General features: G+C 40.6%; 1 protein-coding gene across 2 annotated transcripts in view; it reads right to left on the reverse strand.

The window, feature by feature from the left end:
- Positions 1-2,520: 2,520 nt before the first annotated feature.
- Positions 2,521-26,494, reverse strand: part of EXTL2 (exostosin like glycosyltransferase 2) — a 48,521-nt gene continuing 24,547 nt past the window's right edge. The window contains exons 2-5 of one of the 2 annotated variants that reach the window (XM_063427332.1): positions 22,794-22,846; positions 21,718-22,127; positions 17,694-17,764; positions 2,521-3,150 (exon numbers count right to left, since the gene is read on the reverse strand). In XM_063427332.1, coding sequence (XP_063283402.1) covers positions 2,665-3,150; positions 17,694-17,764; positions 21,718-22,127; positions 22,794-22,798 — 972 coding nt within the window. In that variant the 5' untranslated portion in view covers positions 22,799-22,846 and the 3' untranslated portion in view covers positions 2,521-2,664. The remainder of the gene's footprint in view (positions 3,151-17,693; positions 17,765-21,717; positions 22,128-22,793; positions 22,847-26,494) is intronic. The other variant, XM_063427334.1, reaches the window with a different exon arrangement.

A 26,494-nucleotide genomic window follows, 5' to 3' on the forward strand; every position in this document is an offset into this window, starting at 1 on the left:
CAGTCAGTCCGCCCCTGGCTATGCTTCTTCTCGAGCCATACCAATTCATTTCAAGGATTTGGACAGTAACTGGCTGCAAGCGTTCATTTGGCGCACTCAGGAAATCACTGTCTGCTACCCCTGGGGTGGCGTGCATTGAGACATTGTCCAACTTTAGCCATTTTGGCATTGGAGGCCTGGCTGCAGACTGTTGGGAACCATGCACCTCACTAAACAGTGAGAAAAACATTTACAAGTGATGCGGGATGCAGCACCCATGGACTCCAGGCACCATGACAACTTTTATTTGTTGAAATGGCTATGGTACCTACAGTGTTCCTTTACGTAATGCTAGTTTGCCTTCTGTGAAGTCCTGAAAAGTCATCCTTTGACCACATGCAAAATATGATGCTAAGACTGGGCAGATTTGGCCACATTGATGTACAGTCAGTGCAAAATAGAATGGCAATAAGGAATTAAATAGTTATATAAAATGAAATTAAATCTATTGTTTTTATTTAACCATCAAAAAAAAAAAAAAAAAAGCACACTTAAAATGTAGCACATCTCATGTAAGCCACTATAAACAATAACTCTATGCAAAGTATGAGAAAGGGGATGTATGTTTTTTTTTTTTTAAACTGCACTTGTTTATTGGTGGAAATCAGCCTTTCGCAAACACTCTGCAAAGTAGATTCAGTTTTTTTTTAACAACTCTCTAATATATGTTCTTGACTTGCAAACACATGTTGCAAAAAATTGATAGTAGGAACAAGGCAAACCGTACCCATGAACTACACCAGCCATTAACACATACCTGTTGGAGAAGATATTACAATAAACCTTATCAAGTAGAATTGTAATTTGGACAAGTGTTCCATGTTCATATAATTACCAATACAATGTGTACCTAATTCAGTAGGACATGAGATTTGTGAAATAACATGACTCTAGTGTGCTCAGCTCACATAGTTCCAATCTTCCTTAAGATGTCCAAATAAAATCCACATTGACTACAAAAAGGGACTGAGCCTAACAGTTCATATTGCGGTAAACTTGCTGCTCCAAGTTTGGGGAATTAGGCAGAGAGCTGAAGTAATAGGCATTGTTGCATGTGCATTGCAATACATTTTAAAACCAAGTTGGGCGTGAGGGATTTCTATAAATACCTAAACAAAGTATTTTACCAAGAATTATATCACGCTGGCTGCACTTGGTCCAATTGGCTTCTTAGCTATATTAATCCCCAGCACAGGTTAATTAGATTTGGAAAATCAATATTCTGGCAAGTTTTGCAATTCAAGAACACAAAATGAATTAGCGTACCATTAAAGGGAAACTCCAGTGCCAGAAAAACGATCCGTTTTCCTGGCACTGGAGGGTCCCTCTCCCTCCCACCCACCAATCCCCGGTTACTGAAGGGGTGAAAACCCCTTCAGTCACTTACCTGGGACAGCGGCGATGTCCCTCGCCGCTGTCTCCGCGACGCTCCTCCTAATGATTACGTCGGCCGGTGGGCGAGACTAATCTCACTCACCGGCCGAGGAGACCTAATGCGCATGCGCGGAAATGCCGCGCATGCGCATTACGTCTCCCCATAGGAAAGCATTGAAAAATCATTTCAATGCTTTCCTATGGGGTTTTGAGCGACGCTGGAGGTCCTCACACAGCGTGAGGACGTCCAGCGACGCTCTAGCACAGGAAACCTGTGATAGAACCCAGGAAGTGACCTCTAGTGGCTGTCTAATAGACAGCCACTAGAGGTGGAGTTAACCCTGCAATGTAAATATTGCAGTTTATGAAAAACTGCAATAATTACAGTTGCAGGGTTAAGGGTAGTGGGAGTTGCCACCCAGACCACTCCAATGAGCAGAAGTGGTCTGGGTGCCTGGAGTGTCCCTTTAAAGTCAGATTGGAGTTGACATCCATTATCAATTATTTAGTACATGCAATAGAAATGCAAAAAAAAAAAACATACAAATAAAACACACCTATTTTAAAGTTCTTGTGTTTGCTGTAAGCCCCCATGAATTTTATATCTTATCAAAACATGGTATGACTGAATATCTATCTTGGTGCTTCCATAGCTTTCTATTGGAAGAAAGGCTGAGTATATATTATGGACTTCTGCAACACAAGCCTGGATCAAGCTATTTGCACAAACTAACAGAGTTCTATAGCAGACATCCCACCAGGACATTTAATAATGAACCTCGATGTAAAAACTACAGCTTTCAAACAACCCTGCTCCACAACCTCCCAGGGTAATACAGCTATATGTGATGATATGATATACAACTGTAACTTTTCATGTACCAAAGGCTTAGGTAGAAAATGCATTTCTAACAATGTAAAGTAAAAAGAAGGTAAACAAAATAACAATAAAGAAAATTAAAATAAAAACACATAAGTGAATCCCATACTACACATTGTAGCTTGTGTCTGTGCATATTATCCCTTTAATGTTGACTTTGCCTTTTATTAAGACCTTAAATCATCATCATTTTAAATTGATGGATAATGAAAATATATCACAAGAAGACTCATTAAAGGTTTTAATACAAAACATTTCAAAATAGCACAATTTTCTCATAATGGCGTCTATTGACTCGACATGCACTCGCATCAATTGGATTTGTAATGTAATAAGCTCAACAACTAGTATGCATTCTATCTTGTCTAGATTTAAGATTTATGATTGGCATAGTTTGGAAAACCAAACTGTGAAATCATTATTGCGGAATATTTAAGAGGCATCTTGCCGTAAATCCCAGCCAGCTTGTTGAGACAGTAAGATCTCTGCAGGAGATGCTCTGAACGATGCCACATCCCTGTGTATCCACTTTCTGCATCCTTCTCCAGGTTCCTCATATCTGTGGGTTTTACAAACACACCCGAGGCCCTCCCAGTGTGATTAGCCACTAAAAAATTCATTGCAATATCATCACAGTTCTGTGTTTTATCTATCATGGTATGGATTGAAATGGGTAAGCCCTCGAAGAGCTTTAGGTAGTCACTGTGAAAAAACGCAGCCCCGATGAGTATCATGGAGTAAAGGTCACCATTCCTAGGTTGTGATGCCTGCAACTCAAAGCTCCCATAGCTATATATTCCAGTGGATGAGGAGGTATGTTTCCGTGGTACAAATCCCACTATCTGTGATGGAAATTGCTGGAAAACAAGAGGCAAATTAGAACATAGAATATTGCAATCATGTATCTCAATGTTGTAAAGACAACATTTTTGTCACTGTGCGCCTTCTTCATACCATTCATTCCGATGGACATTCAAACAGATATATTTAGTACTAGGAAATTTAGATATAGGCCTGGGCTACTTTCCATTAAAAGAACAAATTGGCAGCAGTCATATGTCAAAGTTAATGAGCAGTATATTTTTGAGGTAGTTACTAATAATACTAAAGTCCATGTCTACATTTTAAGGAAACAAAATTGTGACATAGAAAAATGATATTTTGTTCATTAATTGTAGAGAGGGTGATAGAGTTCTAATTATAAATGACAACCATATTAAAAATCTCTGCAGTGCCGATGTATTGGACTTAAACTCTTCCACCCGCTTTCTTCCCCAGGTTTTCCTCTTTGTCCAGAATCTTGTAACACTTGGTGTAAAACGTGCATCCCAAGGTGGCTAAAAACCTTATAACTTCTTTCTGTTAGGGATAGGATTTATTGCAGCAGTTACAAATCCTGATGATTTGCAGCACACAGAAAAAGTTCAAAGATGGGTGTCAAACTTTTTCAGTGGAAAATTCTAACAATTACCAATAAAAAACATTGTCGATAAAACGTTTCCAGAGGACCAGGTTCGCTGCGCAGCCTTGCCCCCTCCATATGTAGTTGGATTACCAATCTCGCATATAGATGTTGGCATAGCTGGGGGCGAACCTGGTCCCCATTGCTGTACCGGTAGTCTGAAGATAAAAAGAACTATCAAAAAGAAAATAGTTATTGAAGGGGCATGGCTGGGCAGCGAACCTGGTCCTCTGGAAACGTTTTATTGACAACGTTTTAATGATTTGGTGAGGACCATAGGATGAATTACAACTCTTCCTAAATCAATAGGAATGATTATGTTCTAAAATTTACCTATGCGATAGATTCAAAACCAATTGATTTTCTAGATGTTTTCTTCTATGTTGAAAACCAAACTATACAATAAAAAAAATTAAAAAAAAATGAAGGCAATAGCTATATACACAGAAAAAGCTGCCACCATGAAAAATGGTTGGAAACCATCCCAAAAGGCCCACTAACAAGAATAAGACGGAATTGCACTAAAATTTTGGATTATCAAGAACAGGCTAAACATTCACAAGCAGATTTCCTAAAGAAAGTTTTAAAGTAAAATCAAAAATAAATTGCAACATCAAACACGTTGTTTATATGCTACAATGCCCATGTGGGAAACAATACATGGGGAGAACTTGATGGAAATTTAAAGAAAGAATTCTAGAACATCAAAACAATATTAGAAACATTTCCACTAAACTAAAATAATACCAATTCACTGTAATAATTTCAACTGGCAAGATTTTTACTTCATGGGCATTGAGCATGTTAAACCCCATTGGAGAGGAGGTAATTTAATTAAAAATATTTTGCAAAGGGAAACCTTTTGGATAAATAAATTAAAAACGTTACAACCGTGTGGACTCAATTTAGACATAGACTTATGGTGTTTTCTGGAAGATTAAGATTTTATTTGCACTTTTATGTAAATATTGCACTTTTCCTATTCTTTCAGAAATTGATACTATAATTATTTCTGGAATATATATATCCAAAAATAATAAAAGAAAATGTTTTTCTTTGATTTAAGCCTCTTCTGTATATCCTTTTTTTGAGGATTCTTTCTTGCATTTCTTGAGGGCGTTATTCAAATTATTTAAATCACATCCATTTTTAGATGGGAAGGGTGCAATAGTTGGTATAGCACTTCTGTGGGAATATATTGTACTAAAAAAAAACATTTTATTGTTATTGTTCTTTTTTTTATTTTAAATTTTATTTTTATTTATAAATATTATTGTTATTTTCCACTATTATATTTTTTATTTTCTATTTTTATTATTTTTTTTATTTATTTTATTTACATTTTATTTTCATTTTTATTTTCATTTTTATTTTTATTTTACTTCATTCTTTTCTTCCTTTTTTTACTTAAATATCTTTATATATATATATATATATATATATATATATATACACATACATACATACACATATATCTTATGTATATATCCTTTTACATATTCTTTGTATAGTAGTGCCATTTAGAGTCATCTAACACCCCTCCCTCCATATGTTCTTTGTCCCCCATTCGTTATAAATGCATGTTTCCACATTGATTGAAATATGCTGTGAAATAAGATCAGACAAGCAATCAGTCCCAGTTACTTTCGGGTTTCGGCCGTGGAATGCATATGTCATCGGGCAGCGTGCGTGATGACGTCATATCGCTCGGATGAAAACCAGAACACCTGCAAAAGATTATTGGACTTTGTGGACATTAGGGGAGGGAAAGGGTTTTTATTATTATTCATTTGAATTTGTTACTGCACACTGCGAAAGTCCCTGAGGAAGTCCTGCAGACGGACGAAACGCGTAGGATCCCTGGTGGTGACTCAGAGATGCTACACCCATTGTTTTTAACCTTGATGTAAGTCATTAAATATATTTTTTATTATGTACTAGTTTGTGCACTACAATTTTATTTTTTCTCTCTAGAGTACATATACTCCAGCCAACCCATGGTGATTTGAATATAGACTGAAGATTGAATCCTTGGAAGGAATTTATACTTAAGCCATTTTTACTTTAGTGAATGTGTGAATGGCCATTTGTAAATACAGCACTTGTGATTAATTCATATACACAGTTATATGCTATGTTTACTTGTTTGTTATTGGTTTAGCAGATCATCCCCTATTTTTGCATATATTCCATGGAAGACTTTGGGGATACCATTAAAAGCTTCACCTTGTACAGGGAAGTTTTTGTCTGCTTATATCTTATTTGGCACTAATCGCACTTTTTGGTGTGTGTACACTTGCACAAGAAAATGCCTATTAGTGACCATCTATCAGGGTTATTCATTAAGGTGAGGATTAAAAGTATACAAATGTAAGCCCAAAGTGGCCAAACTGTAAGACATTTTCCAATTCGGCACCTTGAATTTGAAATTCACACTCAATTCTCACTTCAGTGAATCACCCTCTCAATGTGTAAGTCTGCCTTGGATAAACTACGGTGCATCTTTTAAACTGCTGTTGAAGAATACATTTCCTATTGGCCTACTGCCTGATATGTGTTCTGAAAAAAGTGCTTTTAAATAACGCTTTTTTATCAGGGTGGAGCAGAAAGCATAACAGACCAAAAAAAAAAAAATGCCTGTCAAGAGTCCAATTAAAATATTTGTATGCTAATTTCTTATGCTATTTTTTGTGTTGACACTAATAAGTGTCGTCTTTTTTGGGGATTGTGAAAAGAACTAAGGGGTTTAGATAAATGCAGGGCTGTATTATCTAATAGACCAACTATGCCTGTAGTACAGAGGGGCAGATGATTTCACAAGCATGCCTGCCTGAGATTCAGGCACAAGTAGGGCATTTATCATTAAAAAAAAAGGGACAGGGGTCCCGAAACGTCTGTACTTTGGATGCTGTTTGAATACATTTGGGCTGCACTAGTTGGCCCCTATAACTAAGCTGCACTTTGTGGATGAATACTTTGGATTCCTATATTTTACTTGCTGTTGGGGCTACAGCAGCTGCTTCACAATAGCTGCACTGGGTTAAACTATTATGTATTTTGGTATTGTGCTATTCCATACTCCTAGATCATATTTTTTGCTTAAGATTCAGGCATTCGAATCTTTTTAACTTCAAGTGGTGTATCCAGTAGATCATACCCTACTGTGCATGTACATCAATTCTAAAAAAACAGTGTAGGTACACTGGAAACAGAGATGGGTCTGTTAGTTCATGAAGACCAGGAAAGGACAGAAATTTGAAATAGCAATTTTTCTTCAGTATATATTAAAGATGATCCTATGGCAAGAGAAATGCAAATGATTGCTGCAAAAAAACTTGCAGTTAACTTGTGATTGGATGCCTCAAGACAAGGTGCTACAGCAGTTAAAGAAAAGCTCCGGGGCCTGACGGTATTCAGCCACGAGTACTTAAGGAGCTAAGTGGGGAAATAAGTGAACCTCTGTATTTAATCTTCCGAGATTCTTTTGTCACAGGTATTGAACCGGAGGATTGGAGAAAGGCAGATGTCGTTCCCATATATTAAAAAAGGGTTCAAAATCCTTGCCTGGAAATTATAGACCTGTGAGCTTAACTTCTGTGACAGGGAAAATATTTGAAGAGCTATTAAGGTTTAATATTCAGGAATCCTTTGTTATTAGCAATAATCAGCATGGCTTTATGAAACATAGGTCATGTCAAACTAACCTTTTGCATTCTACAAAGAAGTTAGTAGAACTATAGATCAGGGTGTTACAGTGGATTTTGCCAAGGCATTTGATACGGTTCCTCACAACAGGCTAGTCTTCAAACTAAAAGAAATTGGTTTAGATGAATATTCTTGTTCTTTGGTAGAACATTGGCTTAACCCCTTAAGGACCGGCCTGTTTTTGCGATGTTTGTACGTTAAGGACCAGAGCAGTTTTAACACTTTTGTGGTGTTTGTGTTTAGCTGTAATTTTCCGCTCTCTCATTTACGGTTCCCATACAAGTTATATATTGTTTTTTTCACGACAAGAAGGGCTTTCTTTACATACCAGTATTTATATTATGTCATATATTGTATTTAGAAAAAAATAATAAAATATGGTAAAAAAATAAAAAAAAAACATGTTTTTGGACTTTTACTTGAAAAATCTTTTACTTATCTACAAAAGCTAATGAAAAAAACTGCTAAATAGATTCAAAATTTTGTCCCGAGTTTAAAAACACCCAGTGTTTACATGCTTTATTGCTTTTTTTTGCAAGTTATAGGCCTATAAATACAAATAGGAAATTGCTGTTTCAATATATATATATTTTAAATGTATCAATAGTGACATTGTTACACCGTTATCTGTCATAAATCCCCGAAACACACCTAACATGTACATATTTTTTAAAGTAGACAACCCAGGGTATTCAAAATGGGGTATGTGCTAGCAAATTAAATTATCTGGACTTTTGGCCTGGGTTGGCAGGCAGGTCCCTCAAATTGCAATCATTAAAATTACTTAATTAGGTAAAAATATTACATAAATATGCACGTAGAATTTTAATATATATGCATATTTATGTATTTGACGTCTACGTGTATATTTATGAAATTATTTATGTAATTATGTATGTGGACATATGTATATTTTGTATTATTTTTATTTATTTATTTATACATAGATATATATATATCATTACATTCTAAGTGTATTTTGATATAAATATATATATATCAATATCAAAATACTGTTAGAATAAAATTGAATATATATATATAATTTTTTTTATTTATTAAAAATTATTTTTATTTTTTGTTATTTATTTTTATTAACATATTATTTGTATTTTATAATAATATATATATACCATATATATAGTTATTATATATATTGTATATATTCGTGTGTAATTTAAATATAAGTGTATTTTTATATTAATATACGTATATATAAATATAAAAATACACTTAGTGTGACATTATATATATTATATATATACATATATTATATATAGGTATATATAGATATAATACATGTATATATATCATATATATATACACATATTATTATTTTTTTTTACACTGATTTCTTTTTTTTTACACTTTATTTTATGATTTTTTACTTGCAGGGAGACTGCCTGTCAGCACAGACAGTCCCCCTGCAGGCAGATACACAGACCCCTATTGCGGTCATGTGATCGAGTGATCACATGGCCGTGGGGTCCTGATCTGCCGAGGGGGGACTGCCCGGGCAGACAGGCAGTCCCCCTGGACCGGGAGGAGAGCTGATCGCCGCCGTGGGACCGACGGCGATCAGGTAAGTTGCCCAAAACCGTTATGACGGTTCAGGACCGTCAGCGGTCCAAACGCACGTTTTACCGCTGACGGTCCTGAACCGTCAGCGGTCCTTAAGGGGTTAAGAATAGAGTACAATGTGTTGTCATTAATGGTAAAAAAATTTTTTTGTAATTTGTATTTGATTATTTTTTCAGCAACATGGGATGGGGAAGGATACAGAAGGAAAGAGGGGGGGGGAGGGGGAATGACACAGCACAGTACAATGGTTTATACCTTTTTCATAACATATACATGTTTTGTACATACCGAAGTGTTAAGGATTTTGGTTCTATGCCCTACCAACTCCTCCCGCATGGACATGTCTACCTATTGACTTCAACCTGTGGGTGTCAATCTTGCCTTTCTTAGCCCCACGTCTACCATTTTTGGGTTAGTGACCTACTATCCCTGCAGTGTTTCCCGAATAGTTGTTACTCATGCGGGGGTGAGGGCAGCACACTAGGTTATTGCCTCGAAGAGTGGCTGGTTTGTAGCCTACATCTAACTTTGTGTCTCCTTGTTTGTTCAGGCTGACCCCACTCCATTCGCGCCACAAGTCCCACGTCCCTTGAAAGTGATGTGCGTGAGTTGATAGTTTGCCGAATTGCGTTTCGTAGGACATTTGTTTGTCTATTTCTTGAATGAGGTTTGGAATAGAGGGGGCTGTGGTGGTTTTCCATGACCTGGCTATCAGTTTTTGTGCAGTCAATAGTATGTGATATATCAGTTTATTTGCTTTGGGAGGGACAACCCCGGGGAAATCGAGCAACAGGCAAGTTGCGGGTTCAAAATCAATGTCCACGGTGGTGACCTCTGCTATGAGTTTGTGGACTTCTTTCCAGAACCTAACTAACCGTGGGCATCTCCACCAGATGTGTATGACCGTGCCTTGTTCTAGGTCACACCGCTAACATGTCTGAGAGGTGTTCGGGTATATTTTATGTAAACGCGTTGGAACCATGTACCACCTGTATAGAGTTTTCTGGTGCTGTTCAAAGAGTGGGGCGGATTTAATCAATTTCCTCACAGAGGAGGATATGTGATGCCATTTGCTTTCAGGAATGCTCGTGTTTAGGTCAGATTCCCATTGTTTAGCTTGTGTTGAATTATGGAAAGGTTGATATTGTTGAAGGAGCTTGTAGCATTCTGAGAGTGGCTTGAATTTAGGTGGGGGTTTTCCTGCAATACCTATCTTTTCCCATATTGAGAGGGCACTCTTCCCTAGGCCGCAGCTTACTTGGGTCTTCTCTTTGGGTTGCCTGTTTAGGAAGGATTGAAGTTGGACATAAGAATAATGCGATGTATTTGGGATATCGTGGTCTAAGCTAAGTTTAGTGAATTCTATCAGCTTGCCCTCTTTGCACACCTGTGATAGGTGGGTGACCCCTTTAGCAATCCACGGTTTGGCGTGAAACGTCGGAATGCAGTAGGTTATGGCTTCTAGGGGAGTTGCCAAGGAAAGGGGGTGCCCAGTGTCGAATTTCGCTCTGTGTGTGTCCCACGTGTGGAGGGCTAGGGCTAGTTGCGTAGGCATGTCTGGTGTACTTGGTCTAGATTTTTTGTTCAGCCACATTAAGTTGGAAACTTGAAAGGGTTCTATGGTGTCAGATTCCATCTGCACCCATTGAGGCTGGTTTTCTTTAGTGATGTGGTTCAGCAATGAGGTAAGTACTGCTGCCTGGTGGTATGATTTGATATGGGGGAATGCCATCCCTCCCTGTTTAATCGGGCCCGTTAATACGTTTTGGGAGATTCTTGCTCGGCCTTTTCCCCAAATGAATTGTATCAATTTAGCTTGTATGTCCTTAATGTATGTTTGTGGTGCTCGCATAGGGAGGTTCCTAAAAACGTATTGCAGTTTGGGCAGAATGGTCATTTTTATCGCTGTTATGCGGTCTGACCATGTCAGGAAGAGTCTTTCCCAGCCCCGTAGCACCTCTGTGCATTCTCTCCACACCCTGTTATAGTTAGTAGGGAACATGTCTGCCGTGTTTTTTGTAAATGTGAGACCTAAGTATTTTAGGTTATTCTTCCTCCATTCAAACTGGTAGTGTTGGCGTAGATTTGTGATCGTTTGTGTGGGTCTTGGTGGTATTAAGGGAGTAGTAGGACATCTCCCCATAATCCTTGATGATTTGCATTATGTGAGGTAGGGAACTCTCGTATAGTAATATGTCGTCCGCAAACGCCCCTATGTGTATCTGGCGATCATGCCAATCGACTCCTTTGATCTCCGGGTGGGTTCTAAGTGCTGTAAGTAAGGGTTCTAAGGCCAGTACGAAGAGTAAAGGGGACAGCGGACATCCCTGGCGTGTGCCATTTGTGATCTGAAATGGGTGTGACATAAATCCCGCTTGGAGTACTTGGGCTGCGGGGTGAGAGTAGAGTGCAAATGTTTGTCTGATAAATTGGGGTGGGAGTCCGTATCTCTCCAATACTTGTCGGAGAAATGGCCAACCCAGACGGCCGAATGCCTTTTCTGCGTCTAGCGCTAAAAGTAGACCGCCTGGGCCCGACCTCCTCATTCTCTCTAGGATGAGGGATAGTTTTCGAGTATTGTCCAGTCCTTGTCTTCCCAGCACAAACCCAGTTTGATCATCGTGTATGAGTGATGGTAATATTGGTCCCAATCTGGAGGCCAGTATCTTAGCGTATATTTTGGCGTCTGTGTTTAAAAGCGAGATGGGTCTAAAGTTTTTGCATTGGTCTGGGGTTTTTCCTGGTTTGGGCAGGGTGACTATTGTTGCTAGTAGCATTTCAGGGGGGAGCTCACCCGTGCTTGTCGTTGTCTGGAATATCTTTACTAGCCATGGACCTAATATCCCCGCAAATGTTTTATAGTACGCATTGGATAGACCATCCGCACCCGGAGATTTCCCTATTGGAAGTTGGTTTATGGTGCGGAGCACTTCCTCTAGGGCGATAGGTTGGAGTAGGGCATCAAGTTGGTTTTGTGTGATGGTGGGGAGGGGGAGACGGGCCAGGTACTCTCTGATGGTGTTTACATCCCGGGTGTTGACTCCTGGTTGTTCTTTCAGGTTATAAAGCCCTGCATAATATTTTGCAAATTCTTGGGTGATATCTGGGGGGTTTAATATTTTATTATTATTCGGGCCTAGGAGGTGTGTTATCTTAGAGGTCGTTATTTTGTCTCTTAATCTGTTGGCTAAATATTTAGTGGCCTTCCCGCTGTGGTGGTATGAGGTCGCCTTCATTTTATGGAGGAAATAAGCTGTCTTCTCTGCTTGTAGGTCAGTTAATTGGTTGGACAAGGTTCGGATTTGGGTCGCCAGGGTTAGGGAGGGGGATCTTTTGTTTAATGAGTTGAGGATTGCCAATTGTTTCTGGCAGTCTATTAGGGTCCTTTGTCTGTGTTTCTTGAGGTAAGATGAGCGTCTAATGAAAAAGCCCCGTACCACTGCCTTATGTGCTGACCACACTGTCGTGTCTAAAACGTCATCGGTCGCATTAGTACGGAAGAATTCTGTGAGTTCGGTCTTCATCTGTTCTACGAATGATTGGTCCTGTAACAGAGATTCGTTCAATCTCCATTGGCCCTTACCCTTAAATTGGAAGGAATCGTGCAATACCATATATATTGGGCTATGGTCAGACCAGGTTATTTCCCCAATGGCACAGGCAGAGACCTGTACCAGGGTGGGTTGGTCAACATAAAAGGTATCTATACGGGTATACGTGTTATGCACTGCCGAATGGAAAGAGTAGTCCCTCTCGCTCGGGTGTAGCACCCTCCAGCTATCATACAGATTGTGTCTCGCTAGTGTTTTTGCTAGTGCCTTGCCTGTGGCCAACATGTTCTTTTTTCTCACCTCTTTGGGGAGTGCTGAGGTGTCTAAGTCGGGGGATGTAAAAAAGTTAAAGTCCCCACTTAACACTAGTCCTCCCTGTCTGTGTTTATCTATTTCTAGGAGGAGATGTTTAAGGTAGCGTTCTGCTCCTGTGTTAGGAAAGTATGCGGACACTAGGGTATATTGTATGTTGTTGAAAAGGCCCACTAGTATTATGTATCTACCTTGGGAGTCGATGGAACATGTCTGTTCCTGGAATGCCACATCCTTGTGTATTAGTATGGAGGTTCCTTTCGTTTTATTTTCGGAAAGGGCATGGTATTGGTTCGGAAATAGTTTAGTGAAGATTTCAGGGGTTTTGTGTTTTTTAAAGTGCGTCTCTTGTATACAAGCGATGTCTATCGAATGGTCTTTCAGTTCTTGCAGCAATAATCTACGTTTACCCGGGGAATTAAGCCCCTTTACATTATATGTCAACACTTTCATGTTAGGTTGGTAATAAGGTGGGGAGCGCTGTCGGTGGCTCCCGGGAGTCTCCTGGTGGGTGTGATTGCTTAGTGTCCTGGTACTTCAGCCTGTACAGGTGAAATTTTATTTCAGTTTGTAACAAAGGTACTTGACTGGTTGGTAGGGGTGTGGGTCTCGGGGGGGAACAGGGGAAGTGGGGGTTAACTTGTGGGTCTCGTACCCAAATCGGCTCCCAGGGGTGGTGCCGTAGCTCGCTGCCTGGTGGGCAGACGCGAGGTGTGGGGGGGGTGGTGGTAACACTGACTATTGTGTAGTGTCAGTCACCGTAAAACCTCGAGCGGTTGTGTCTCTGCTATGTAACAACCAATAAATATGCCATATTATACACGTGTAGTAATATGAAAACCTTATGCGGTATCTCTATATGAGTACATTCTTAGTTATTCGTTAACACTAATTGGGCAGTGCCGGAGTCTAGCCAGTGAATAACGCTGCATTCTATGAGTTTAGCAATGTCCATGTGAATGTCTCTGGGGAGATCTCTCCGCATCTTGAACTGGGCGAACGTGGCAGCCCATAGAGGACTAACTTGAACAGTCAATAACATAATGTGTGTAGTGTACAGTTCATAGTTACGTGTCGGTGCACAGGCTCCGTGGTCTTAGCGGGTCGCCCATTCCGGTGTCATCCGCGGAACTGTGGTCGCTTGGGATGGGTCCGTTGCTGGGACTGGGAGGCCCCAGTCCTTCAGTCTCTGGAGGCCTTGCGCTGCGTTGTTAATGGCGTGTATTCCATCTTGATAGGGGACCAGAAGTTTGGCCGGGTAGCCCCAGCGGTAGATTATGTTCTGTTCTCTCAGGATAGAAGTTATGCCCGACATAGATTTTCTGAAGTGCAGGGTGTCTGCCGAGAGGTCTGTGAAGATTTTTATGGCCCCGTATTTCCCTGGCATGTCTGCATTTCTGCTGGCTTTTATAATTCTCTCCTTTGCGTGAAAAAAGTGTATTCTCGCAATCACGTCTCTCGCCGCTGTCGTTGGCAGGTGTTTTGGCCTGCGTAGTCTATGGGCTCTGTCAATGATGAGTTGGTCTGGGTGGATTTCGGGCGTGAGTTCGTGGAACATGTCGAGGAGATAATCATGCAGGCTAGCGTTTTGTACGGTCTCTGGGATTCCCCTGAATCTAAGATTATTCCTCCTAGATCTGTCTTCCATGTCTGCTATTTTTAGCCTATGTGCTTCCAGAGTGTCATCCATTTCTTGGAGTTTGTCTGCTAGGCTGTTGTGTGCCCCAGCATATTCGTCCATTTTTGTTTCAATCTGGGACGTGCGGTTACCTATTTCTTGTATGTCTTTGCGGAGTTCAGTTGTCAGAGACTGAATCTGCTTTTGTATATTATGCTGTAAGGATTCTGAGAATTCTGCCATGAGTGCACGGATGCCCTCCATCGTAAAATGCTGCTCACCGGGCTCATGAGTTGGAGATGCCTGTGGTGAGAAGGAGTGTTCCCGCTTGCTGTGGCCGCCGCCATCTTGTGCAGGCTCCAGCTCTTCTGTGCTTGGAGGCCGCGTTCTTCGCGAGGAAAAATGAGGCGCATTCCGTTTTTCCTGACTTTGTTTTTTGGCGTTGGGACATTGTGGCACCTGTCTCCTAGCCTGGTAGGTTTGTAGTGCTCTGTGTACCGCTTATTTTCCGCTCGTTTTCGGCTTCACCGCCGGGAGCTACACTGACATGCGGCTGCTTAGCTCCGGCTTCAAGCCACGCCCCAAGTTTAGTTTTTTTTAAATGCAAGCTATAATGGTAAATTTTTAAGATGGACAAAGATTAGGGAAGTTGTGTGTCAGGTTTTGGGGGAATTAGGACGTTTAGATTGCAGTTTGGAGAGGAATTGGGGAGTGTAGGAGATAGTTTGGAGATGTAGTTTGCCAAGCATACATGTCAGACTAGGAAGGAGTTGGGGAGAAAATGTGGCACACAGGCACTTACCTTTGTATCCGCAGCTCCCCCTCCTCACGTCCCCACCGCTGCCGACTCCTCTCTGCCAGCTTCTGTGTCAGAGGGCTCAATGTCCTTCCGCTCCTATCTCGAGCCAGCTCACAGCAACAGGCGCAGCCATGCCGCAAAGTGAGCAGTGAAGTTCTGGCTCGCAGTGCGGAACATTTATATGACAGAAGGCCCGGCCAGCACAGGTCTCCCTGACAGTTCTGAATTTTTTTAATTTTAGGAGTCCTCCCAGCTCGCCCTGATGGAGGGGCTGATGGGGGGAAAGGCTTTCCCCAAACTGAAATTATTATATTAAATAATGACAGGGGCGGCAAAATGCCACCCCTGTTGCAGTGCTGCCTGGAGCTGCAGCCTAATAGCAGCAGTGCAGCACGGAGCCTCAATTTTGAGGCTTGATATGATTAGGGTGTGGCCAGGCACACCCAGCACAATCCGTGCGCACGCCTATGGTTGTCTGGCAGCCGTAAACCCTTAAATTGAATGACAATTCCTAAATCCTGGAATTGTCTAAGAAGGTAAAAAAGACAACGAAATGAATGCGAAATGAATGCGAACAAGGCCAGCAACCACTGGGACCACCAGAGATTACTCTCTTTGTTTCCCAAACAGACAAAGGGTAGCAAGCAAGGAATTAAGCCAGTATAAAGGAGACAATACTCCCAAAGAAGAGTAAATGAATGAGAGTGAAATAAAAATGATAAATGGGGGGGATTGTGGCTGCCCATAAACTACAAATACCCCAAGGGCCACTGCAGTGTAGGTAGGGTATGGCATCTAATCTTGCTACCCCTAGGGTGACAGCAAATAAACACCAGGTCATTAAAGGGGTATCTTCAAGGGGACACCTTTGTGCAGGGCTGTATCCTAAGGAAGAAAGGCTGAACTCTGTTGGGGCCATGGGACCTTAAGGTAAGCCAAAAATAAAAGAATTTGTCTCAGAAATGACTACGTTTGTCCGGTAGGGATAGGACAAGAACAATTAGACTGAGGGTAGAAGGGGATAATTATACCCTTTTATTAATTTAGTTTACTTTCTAATTAGGGATCGGGAAGAGCTATCCATTGTTGTGCTGCTATGGATATGGCCCGGAAATATTGTTATTTCCCAGCAAAACACTGTTTCCTAGTGCACACAACCCCTACCCCTCACTCCTATGTTGGAGACCAGGGAAAGTGGTCGGACAGAACACTTCTCCCAACCTTTTAAACCTTAATAATTAGACACTAGTTATTTCTGAAAAAAATATTGGCACATTTAAGGACTTTGTCCTGTGGGTTATATGGCAAGACTTGTATATAGGAGCAGCTAACCATGACTGAAAATATCTATAAACTCATGCTTGGATAATTACCCCCACTGTGAGGTCCTCAAGTGAGTCAGCATTTAGCTTAACCGTTTGCACTTACAATTTATTCTGTTGCCGTTTATCACACATATTGTACATGGGACCTATTTCACACATTTACAGGTACATTCACTTTTCATTTCCTAATATATGTAACGCGATGATTCATGAGAACATGAATACCAAGTTCAACATTATCTGAGATGCTCTTGAGTTGGTACCAACCAGCAAGGCAAGCGAAGAGATGATGACCTTTCTAATTGACAATTCTTTATTAGGTAAATTAGCCATACTCACATACATGCACACACATAAATATATATATTATATTTAAAGTCACACACATGTAAATACTTTCTCAGCTAGACACACACCAGTAAGTATAATCACACGTACATTCATTGACTCACACACTATAGGATTAAATATTTATTGCTCTTCTCGTCCAGAATCTTAACAGTATTAAGAACGAGTCGATAATTCTCAAGGGAATCATTCAATGTGGTGTGTATGCTCAAGGAACCATTGTTCACATTTTTATCACTGTACCTTTATTTTATCTCAACACTTCCTTGTGCAAATGAGGGACACCTGGGTAGGAAGCAGGTGCAAGCAAAATTTACCTTTTTGCAAAAAATACATTTGATATATGTGACATCCTGGTTTATCGTGTCCATGGTGGTTTTCTTAGATACATTGTTGCACCTTAGAGATCTGCAATGCCCTTTTACAATGCAAATTCTGTGGAGTCCTCCACAGCTGGACCTACGACTGGCTCAAAGGGCAATTCCAAATTACTCCCCAGGGCAATTTAACAAGGATAAATTATCTCCTTTTTTAAATGGAAAGCATGGTAAAATACACTAAATGACTCCACAAGTGGTAGAAATAAATCTACAGCTTCCTCTTTTTCCGCTGTGTTTAATTGCGCATATAATTCATAATGCATAAGATTAATGGTGCAGGCGGTAGAATTACATTTAGAACAGACTCTATGTTAATTACCTGCCACACAGAGAAGGCGAAGGAAACATCATGAGCACTAACGAGAGTGTCGTCATCCATCATTAGAATAGCTGAAATAGATATGGGATTTATAGCCATGAATTAACGCTAATTTGCTCACCCAGACATCCATTCATTATATAAAATCACCACTACGCAGTAAACTATACAGATATCCATTATCAGTTTAAACAGCCTTTTGTTCTGTATATGCAGCTGCTGAATTTTAATATGCAAGTATATGTGTTCAGATCATCAATTTCCTTAATCACAATAGCTGAATACATTGATTATTTTAGGAGGAATTAGTATCCCAGTACGCTCAATACAAGGGAATATAAATGACTATAGTATTTTCCAGCAATTGTCATTTTAAAATAGGTCCAACAAAAAAACCCACTGCATAATGATATTCATATCATAGTAAGTCTTAGGCGTCCCACGTCACTTAGTAAGCCTGAAGAGTTCCCTTGCCTTGAAAAGCCTTAGGCCTGCCCTGACTCTTTGTAAGTCTGAGACCTTCATTGACCATTAATTAGCATGATCTTTAGTAAGCTTAAGGCTTGCCCTGACCCTTAGTAAAGTTGATACAGAAAAGAAAGAAGAGAGACTGCACTTAATAAAGTTGGGAACTTTTTATAAACTGAAAAGGAAAGGTGCTCCGTACTACAGAATATCACATGTAGAAAGCAGGCACTCAGGAGCCATTTATAATAGTAGACTTTAATGGAACATAACAGCACAATGTGTCAACATTTCAGTCATGCAAAGGTAACCTTGCAGGACAAAAACATTGTCACATAGTTTGCATTAAAGTCTGCTATTTCAGACATCAAAGTCTCCCAGAGTCTCCTAGGTAACAGTTAACTTAAAGGGAAACTCCAGTGCCAGAAAAACGATCCGTTTTTCTGGCACTGGAGGGTCCCTCTCCCTCCCACCCACCAATCCCCGGTTACTGAAGGGGTGAAAACCCCTTCAGTCACTTACCTGGGACAGCGGCGATGTCCCTCGCCGCTGTCTCCGCCTCCGCGACGCTCCTCCTAATGATTACGTCGGCCGGTGGGCGAGACTAATCTCGCTCACCGGCCGAGGAGACCTAATGCGCATGCGCGGAAATGCCGCGCATGCGCATTACGTCTCCCCATAGGAAAGCATTGAAAAATCATTTCAATGCTTTCCTATGGGGTTTTGAGCGACGCTGGAGGTCCTCACACAGCGTGAGGACGTCCAGCGACGCTCTAGCACAGGAAACCTGTGCTAGAACCCAGGAAGTGACCTCTAGTGGCTGTCTAATAGACAGCCACTAGAGGTGGAGTTAACCCTGCAATGTAAATATTGCAGTTTATGAAAAACTGCAATAATTACACTTGCAGGGTTATGGGTAGTGGGAGTTGGCACCCAGACCACTCCAATGAGCAGAAGTGGTCTGGGTGCCTGGAGTGTCCCTTTAAACTAACTTGCTATCCTTGAAAACAAAATATGGAACTGAATAAGTCCTTAACAGGTTAATAGGAAATAGGTAGAAGTAGAACCTATAAGATATATAGGCAGTGGTAAGAATGAGAACCTATAGACGAAATTATAGGTTATAGTAAGAATGAGAACCTATAAACAAAATTATAGGTAAGGTAGCAGGAGATTACAGAAATATAAGGATTAGGCAAGATGCCCCAGCAGGTTACCAGGTCTCAGGAACCTATAAGAGAAATTATAGGTAAGGTAGCAGGAGATTACAGAAATATAAGGATTAGGCAATATGCCCCAGCAGGTTACCAGGTCTCAGGAACCTATAAGAGAAATTATAGGTAAGGTAGCAGGAGATTACAGAAATATAAGGATTAGGCAAGATGCCCCAGCAGGTTACCAGGTCTCAGGAACCTATAAGAGAAATTATAGGTAAGGTAGCAGGAGATTACAGAAATATAAGGATTAGGCAATATGCCCCAGCAGGTTACCAGGTCTCAGGAACCTATAAGAGAAATTATAGGTAAGGTAGCAGGAGATTACAGAAATATAAGGATTAGGCAATATGCCCCAGCAGGTTACCAGGTCTCAGGAACCTATAAGAGAAATTATAGGTAAGGTAGCAGGAGATTACAGAAATATAAGGATTAGGCAATATGCCCCAGCAGGTTACCAGGTCTCAGGAACCTATAAGAGAAATTATAGGTAAGGTAGCAGGAGATTACAGAAATATAAGGATTAGGCAATATGCCCCAGCAGGTTACCAGGTCTCAGGAACCTATAAGAGAAATTATAGGTAAGGTAGCAGGAGATTACAGAAATATAAGGATTAGGCAATATGCCCCAGCAGGTTACCAGGTCTCAGGAACCTATAAGAGAAATTATAGGTGAGGAGAATAAGGTGAATCTATAAACGGAATTATAGGTAAAAGAAAAGGGCAGAAATAAGAGTAAAGCAGTATGCTCCAAGCAAGTTATCAGGTAACAGGTTAACATAGAAGAGATATTACAGGTAAGTATAGAGAAGAAAACCTATAAATGAAATTTATAGGTTACAAGTAAAACAAAATACAACTAGTCAGAAATAAACAGAAATATAAAGGAATAAAGTAATACAGATAAGTCAGGCGTTTAGTTGATCAACCTCTTTAGTTTGGAGGTTGTACAGCAGGTTTTGGATAGATTTATCAGAGTCCTTTAGGATAATTGTAATTATCAAGGATGTTTGTAATATCCATGTTGGTTAAGTAGTTTTCGGTAAGTGTAGAATCAAAGAAAAAATAAATCAAAGTCCAGTATTGAATAAAGCAGGTAGGAATTGAAGATCAGGTTATCTCCAAGCGTATGGATAGTAAGCAGGTTTTCTCCAAGCATATGAAAAGGATGAATCAGGTTAGTTCAATATTACTCATGGTATAGCAGGATTTTACAGTTGGAGCCAGGATCAGAAATATTGCAGGATCAGAGCACAAACTTCAATCAATGTAAAGGCCAATTGTAAAGCCGAGTGTAGCCTCTTATAGCATTTTTTGATGATCATGCTATGCAGGTGAGAGTAACTTTGATAAAACTAGTGGCTAGGGAGGAAACTGGTATATACAGTAATAACAGAAAAAAATGAAACAATATTTTGGTATGTCAAGATAGGATCCTGACAGCTGGGGCCAATGTTAGTGGCCATATGCTAACCGAGATGCTGCATGCATTGCTGGAAGCAGCTCTTTAAATAGGCATTTCAATAAGCCCTTTAACTCCATTGTTAATACAACGGCTGAACAATCTCGGTCAGCCGCAGTGTTTCTGGGCGGCAGGATTGTGAGTGGCCTGGCAGGGTCTCCTTGCCTTTCCCCAGCTGATTTGATAGGACTTTGAAAGCTGTCCTGTTTTACTAGGAAACCCATCGTCTAATATCATATTGATAATAGCAGAGGGTTAGGGTATTGACACTAAAGTTAGGGTTTGTGGTGGGGTTAGGCTTAGATTTAGGGCTAAGGGAAGGGTTAAAATAAGTATTTGGGTGGGGTTAGGTAACAGTTAACTTAAACTAACTTGCTATCCTTGAAAACAAAATATGGAACTGAAATAATGCCTTTCAATTGGTTTCAGTTTGTAAAGGATTTGGACATTCAGGCGCTTTCAAAAAGCCAAATTTGTTTAAATTCAGATGAAATTGGATTCAGAATGAAACAAAGTGCACATGTCTATTAGTTAACAGAGATGCATGTGTGCTTACATAAGTTAGCCTACAGGCCAGTTGAGAAATCTAATTGAGTAATCAAAGGAAGTTAACATGAAAGTGCCTGATCGTTGCACAGTGCATTTTTGCTCTATTTATACCAGCCTATCATCTTTCACATATCTATTGTTTTTTGGATTACAACTACCCTTTATCTTAGCCACCTGATATCTGCGGATTGTCAACAGGAAAACAGATGTTCTGCAACATTGCAACAAATGAAGAACTTTGTAATTAGTGTAATCAACAGCAAACACGGTAAATATATTCATTTTCATGATAAAGTACGAGCCATCACGCACGGCTGTGTTTTACAACACTAACCTTGGGTTTGAATCTCGGGGAAATTCTGCAGTCTGTTCCTCATGAGATTGGCACTCTGCTTCTTAAACAAAACAGGTACAGGGTGAGGACCCCAATTCTCCCACAGATCTACAGGAGGATCCTGACCCACATTATTCCATACCACTAGTATTCGGCTCAGATGTGGCACGGCCTGGTAATGGTTTAACATCTTCAGTAAGAGGTCTGTCCTGTTATAGGTCTGCATGATGAGAGTGAAGGAGTCTTCTGAGGACTTCTCAGAATACCAAGCTGCCCTCCGAACACCTAGCTTGCCAGTTTCATCTGCATTTGGAAGCAGGGCAGCAAGAGCACCGAAGAAAAAGAGGAGTATAACGATGATAGCACACGACAAACGTAGCATCTTCATCCTGATCATTCGTCCCAGAAACCTGTTTACAGTATATCACATAGAACATGGTCAGATGAGTGCAAGATTGCCATAACTTGTAATCTGGTAAAATAAATAACCTTTTGCTTGTAACCCAGCATATCTACTACATCAGTGGTCCCCAAACCAGTTCTCATGGCCCAGCATCAATAAAGAATTTATGTATTTCCCTTTTTTATTCCAGTGGAGATACGGACAAAAACTGGACCGTTGGTGGGCCATGAGGACTCATTTGAGAACCACTGTACTATATAATTCCCTCATTAAAAAAATTGAATGGTAAATGCTGCCTATATTCTCCTCAACAGATCAAACACATACAATTTCCTGCAACTTTTAGGTCTGGTGTAAAGTAGTTACTGAGAATACAGTACTCCAGGTGGGTAGCAGATCTCAAGGTGGGTAGAAGTAAGTGGTGGCTCTGAATGCCTACCTTCTGAATAGCTCCACAGAAAAATATGCAAATCCAAGTCTTCTTAGAGAGCATACCTTTTTGTATGGTCCCTGTCCCTGTATCCAGCCTCTTTATTTGGAAACCTCTATGCACTAGGCACAAAAAGGTGCCCATTTCCTACCCTAATCTTGGTATGAAAAGAACATTTGTGTTCTCATGTCTGACAATGTAGAGCACACATTTAGATACTGGAGGTCCATGTCTAATAATTACCTCATATTCACGTGAGATTTTCTCGGACAGCTGCAGATGTCATTGGTACCGTACTAGAACAGAAACAAATGTGAATATCTAAGATTATGTTGTTCTCATATTATGTTCCTTAACATTTTATGAAAGAAACACAGTTTATCCTGTTTTAAGAAAAATATACCAGTAGGTATGTGGAATGGATTGCCTTATCTGCAAAATCTATGTTCACTACTATAGCTGAGCTGCCAAAACGACAGTTGAATGAGCTACCTTTTTGGTGCTACCCATAAAAAATTCACCACATTGAGACTATAAACATTTACCTCCTTAACTTATTTGTAAGAAAATAAAAACACAAACTTTAGATTTTACTTTATTCTTGAAGTTTATGGGTTAATTCACTGAACAGTTAAATGTAATGAACTGGAAACGAAATTAACATAGCCAAACTGTTGTCTGAGTTCTATACTTCTCTTCTTGCCATTTGGACTTCAGTTCACTACAGTTTGGTTTTAGTTCTATCACATTACATTACAAAGTCGTGTTCAGGTATTAAAGGAACACTACAAGCACCACGCTGCCGTTGTTTTGTTGCCAACATGCCATTCCCCTCATCCACTACCAATAATGAAGTGCTATAAAGCATTTCCGTTAGCACTCTGCAATGCAGGGCTGGTTCATTGACTGAGAGCATCGTCTGATCCCTTAGATAGGGAGCTTCCAGCTTGAACTTGAATAAAAACATGTGTCCAGTCATATCTTTTTGCATAGAACTGTTGACATAAATATTACAAACTACATTTGTCTGTGATAAGGATTTTGTATGTGTGTGGTTTGAGAATCTCCTTTTACAGCTAACCACAGACAGACAGACAGGATTTTATAAGGGAAAAGGGAAAATAACCCACAAACAGCCAGTTTGTGTACTCAGAACATTCCTTTCATAATATGTGCACAGTGTACCGAGCCACGTATTTATTGGTCTACATTGTCTGCTAAGTGCTAAACGGATTGATAAATGTCAGTTCTCATGACCAACAGCTACAGTCATGGTGGAGGATGAAGGGACCTCACTGTAGGGTTCTCAATGGCTTCATTCTTTCTAATGTTTCATCCCCTGCATCCTGCTCCATCCTGTCCTTATTTATGTGGAAACTGCTTTTGCATCATTCAACTATAACCATTCCAGTGAGGTACTTACACCTGTGCCATCTAAGAATGTTGGATTGAAACGTGACTAGTAGGTCGTTTCCCAATAGTTTTTTTCAGTTTTACATTTAATCACATGTTAAGTAATCATATACCTGGCATCCATTCTTTTTCCAATGTCTTAATTTTTTTACAATACAATTACACAGCATCAGCATCACAATACAAAACAAATGTGCCGTTAAAGGTGTGGGTACACGTGTTTTGATCTAGTTCCACACACAATGAACAAATAAAGAATATTTATAACAAGTTATAAGACTTTAACAGTGAATACCTGCATGCATTTTAACATGGGATGCCTTTGAGGTCACAACTTTTAGCTTTGACTCCATTCTTTTTACCATCTTGGAGATATTCGCTAAGTCTAGTTATTCACAGTAGTATTTCTTACTATGCCTTTTTTGCTTTCGTGGGTTTCTTCTTAGGTTAGTGTAGGTACTTTTATGAGCTTGGGCCTGATATATTACTGACAACTACCGTCATTCCCTGAATTTAAGACCAGTCTTATGTTAATTTCCCCCCCGAAAAACGCACTAGGGCTTATTTTCGAAAGATGTCTTATTTTGGGGAAAAAACGGTAGCAAGCATGTGCTAGAAAGCAGGTCTATGTTCGTGTAAAATTCCCCCATAGACTAGTTCACTAGCGCATGGAATCCAGCAAATCTATATTCAGGGAAACTTCTCGAACATAAATTAGCTTACTAGCGCATGGAATCCCATGAATCTATGTTCGGGGAAAATTTCTAGCGACTAGGGCTCATTTTCAGGGTAGAGCTTATATTACGAGCATCTCCCGAAAATAAGCATTAGTTTGTTTTCGGGGGATGTGTTATTTTTTGGGGAAAACAATCATTTACACCCATCTTGTAAAAAGAAGAGGGGAGGGGGGAGTAAGAAGAAAGGGGGGATGGGGAGTAAGAAGAAGAGGGGAGGGGGAGTAAGAAGAAGAGGGGGGAGTAAGAAGAAGAGGGGAGGGGGGAGTAAGAAGAACACAGGGAGGGGGTGAGGAGAGGGGGAGGTGAGAAGAACACAGGGAGGGGGGAGTGTGAAGAACACAGGGAAGGGGGAGGTGAGAAGAACACAGGAGAGGGGGTGAGGAGATGAGGAGAAGGGGAGGTGAGGAAAACACAGGGAGGGTGGGTGGGTGTGAGAAGAGACCCCCAGGGGAGGGTGGGGGGAGAGGAGAGACCACTAAGGGGCAGGGGAGAGCTCTAAGGGACAGAAGGGAGAGCTCTTTCACACTACACGCACACACACACACACACACACACACAATGCATCCCTATACATACACAGAAACACACAATGCATCCCTTACACACACATGCAAACACACACACACTGCTTCTCTTACATACACACAGAAACAATGCATTTCTTACACACACTCAATGCACACACTTACAGACACACACCTTGCATCCCTTATGCATACAAACACAGATTCACACAATGGATCCCTTACACACAACCACAAACACACACTGCTTCCACTACACACAAACACACTGCATTACCTACACAAACTGGTATGCCTATACACTACATACCATAAGCACACCCATTAGATCCTCTACAATAATACATAACACATCCCCTACACACTACACTCCCTGTGAGCGAATTTAATGGGTGGAACATATAGGTGAACTTATGGGTGGGCCTTATGGGCATATTCACCGTCAGGCCCTAGGGCCCAGACCTTGAGCTGTGTAAGGGGCCTCAAAATATGGAGCTGCTTCCTGTTCTCCCAGAACATTGAATTGTGTGACCGCAGTTACAAACAGCCTCCAGAGATGCGGTTCTACACCAGACCAGTGGAGCCAAACTGCAGCCAGTGCCCATCATCATCTTCATCTGGTTGTAAGTAGGCGATCTAGTATATTATTAGTGACACTAATCTCTAATTAACCTCACATTAAAGGGACACTATAGTCCCCAGAACCACTGCAGCTTAATGAAGTGGTTCCGGTGTCTATAGCCTGTCCCTGCAGGCTTTTTAATGTAAACACAGTGTTGCAGCACTGGCGTTATTTCATATGGCAGATCATATGGGTGGGGCATTGTGATGTCACATGGGGGGGCGGCAAATTTTTCTTTTTCCTAGGGCGGTAAAAATCCTTGCACCGGCCCTGGGAACAGTTCAGGTTTATCTGGTTGACCTTTGGGTCAATGGCGATTTTGCTGCACAAAAAAGGCTGCATCTTACAAGAAATTTAGGAAGGACCTCATTCCACACCTAACTTGCCTTTATAATTATTTCCTACAGGGGGGCACTTCGGACTTAGATATTGCCCTAGCTAATGTCATCCTACTCCAAAAAAACAGATAGGGGTGACACAATAGGTTCGTATTACAGACCTATCTCCTTGATCAATTCGGACTTAAAAATATTTGCTGAAATTCTAGCCGCCAGGCTCACTCCGCTCCTTCCACGTATGTTCCACCCTGACCAGGTAGGATTTATGCCAGGCAGATAATTAAACGAAATCCCACATCGGGGAGCGGTG

The sequence above is a fragment of the Pelobates fuscus genome, chromosome 7 (genome assembly GCF_036172605.1).
Source record: "Pelobates fuscus isolate aPelFus1 chromosome 7, aPelFus1.pri, whole genome shotgun sequence".
Classification (NCBI taxonomy): domain Eukaryota; kingdom Metazoa; phylum Chordata; class Amphibia; order Anura; family Pelobatidae; genus Pelobates; species Pelobates fuscus.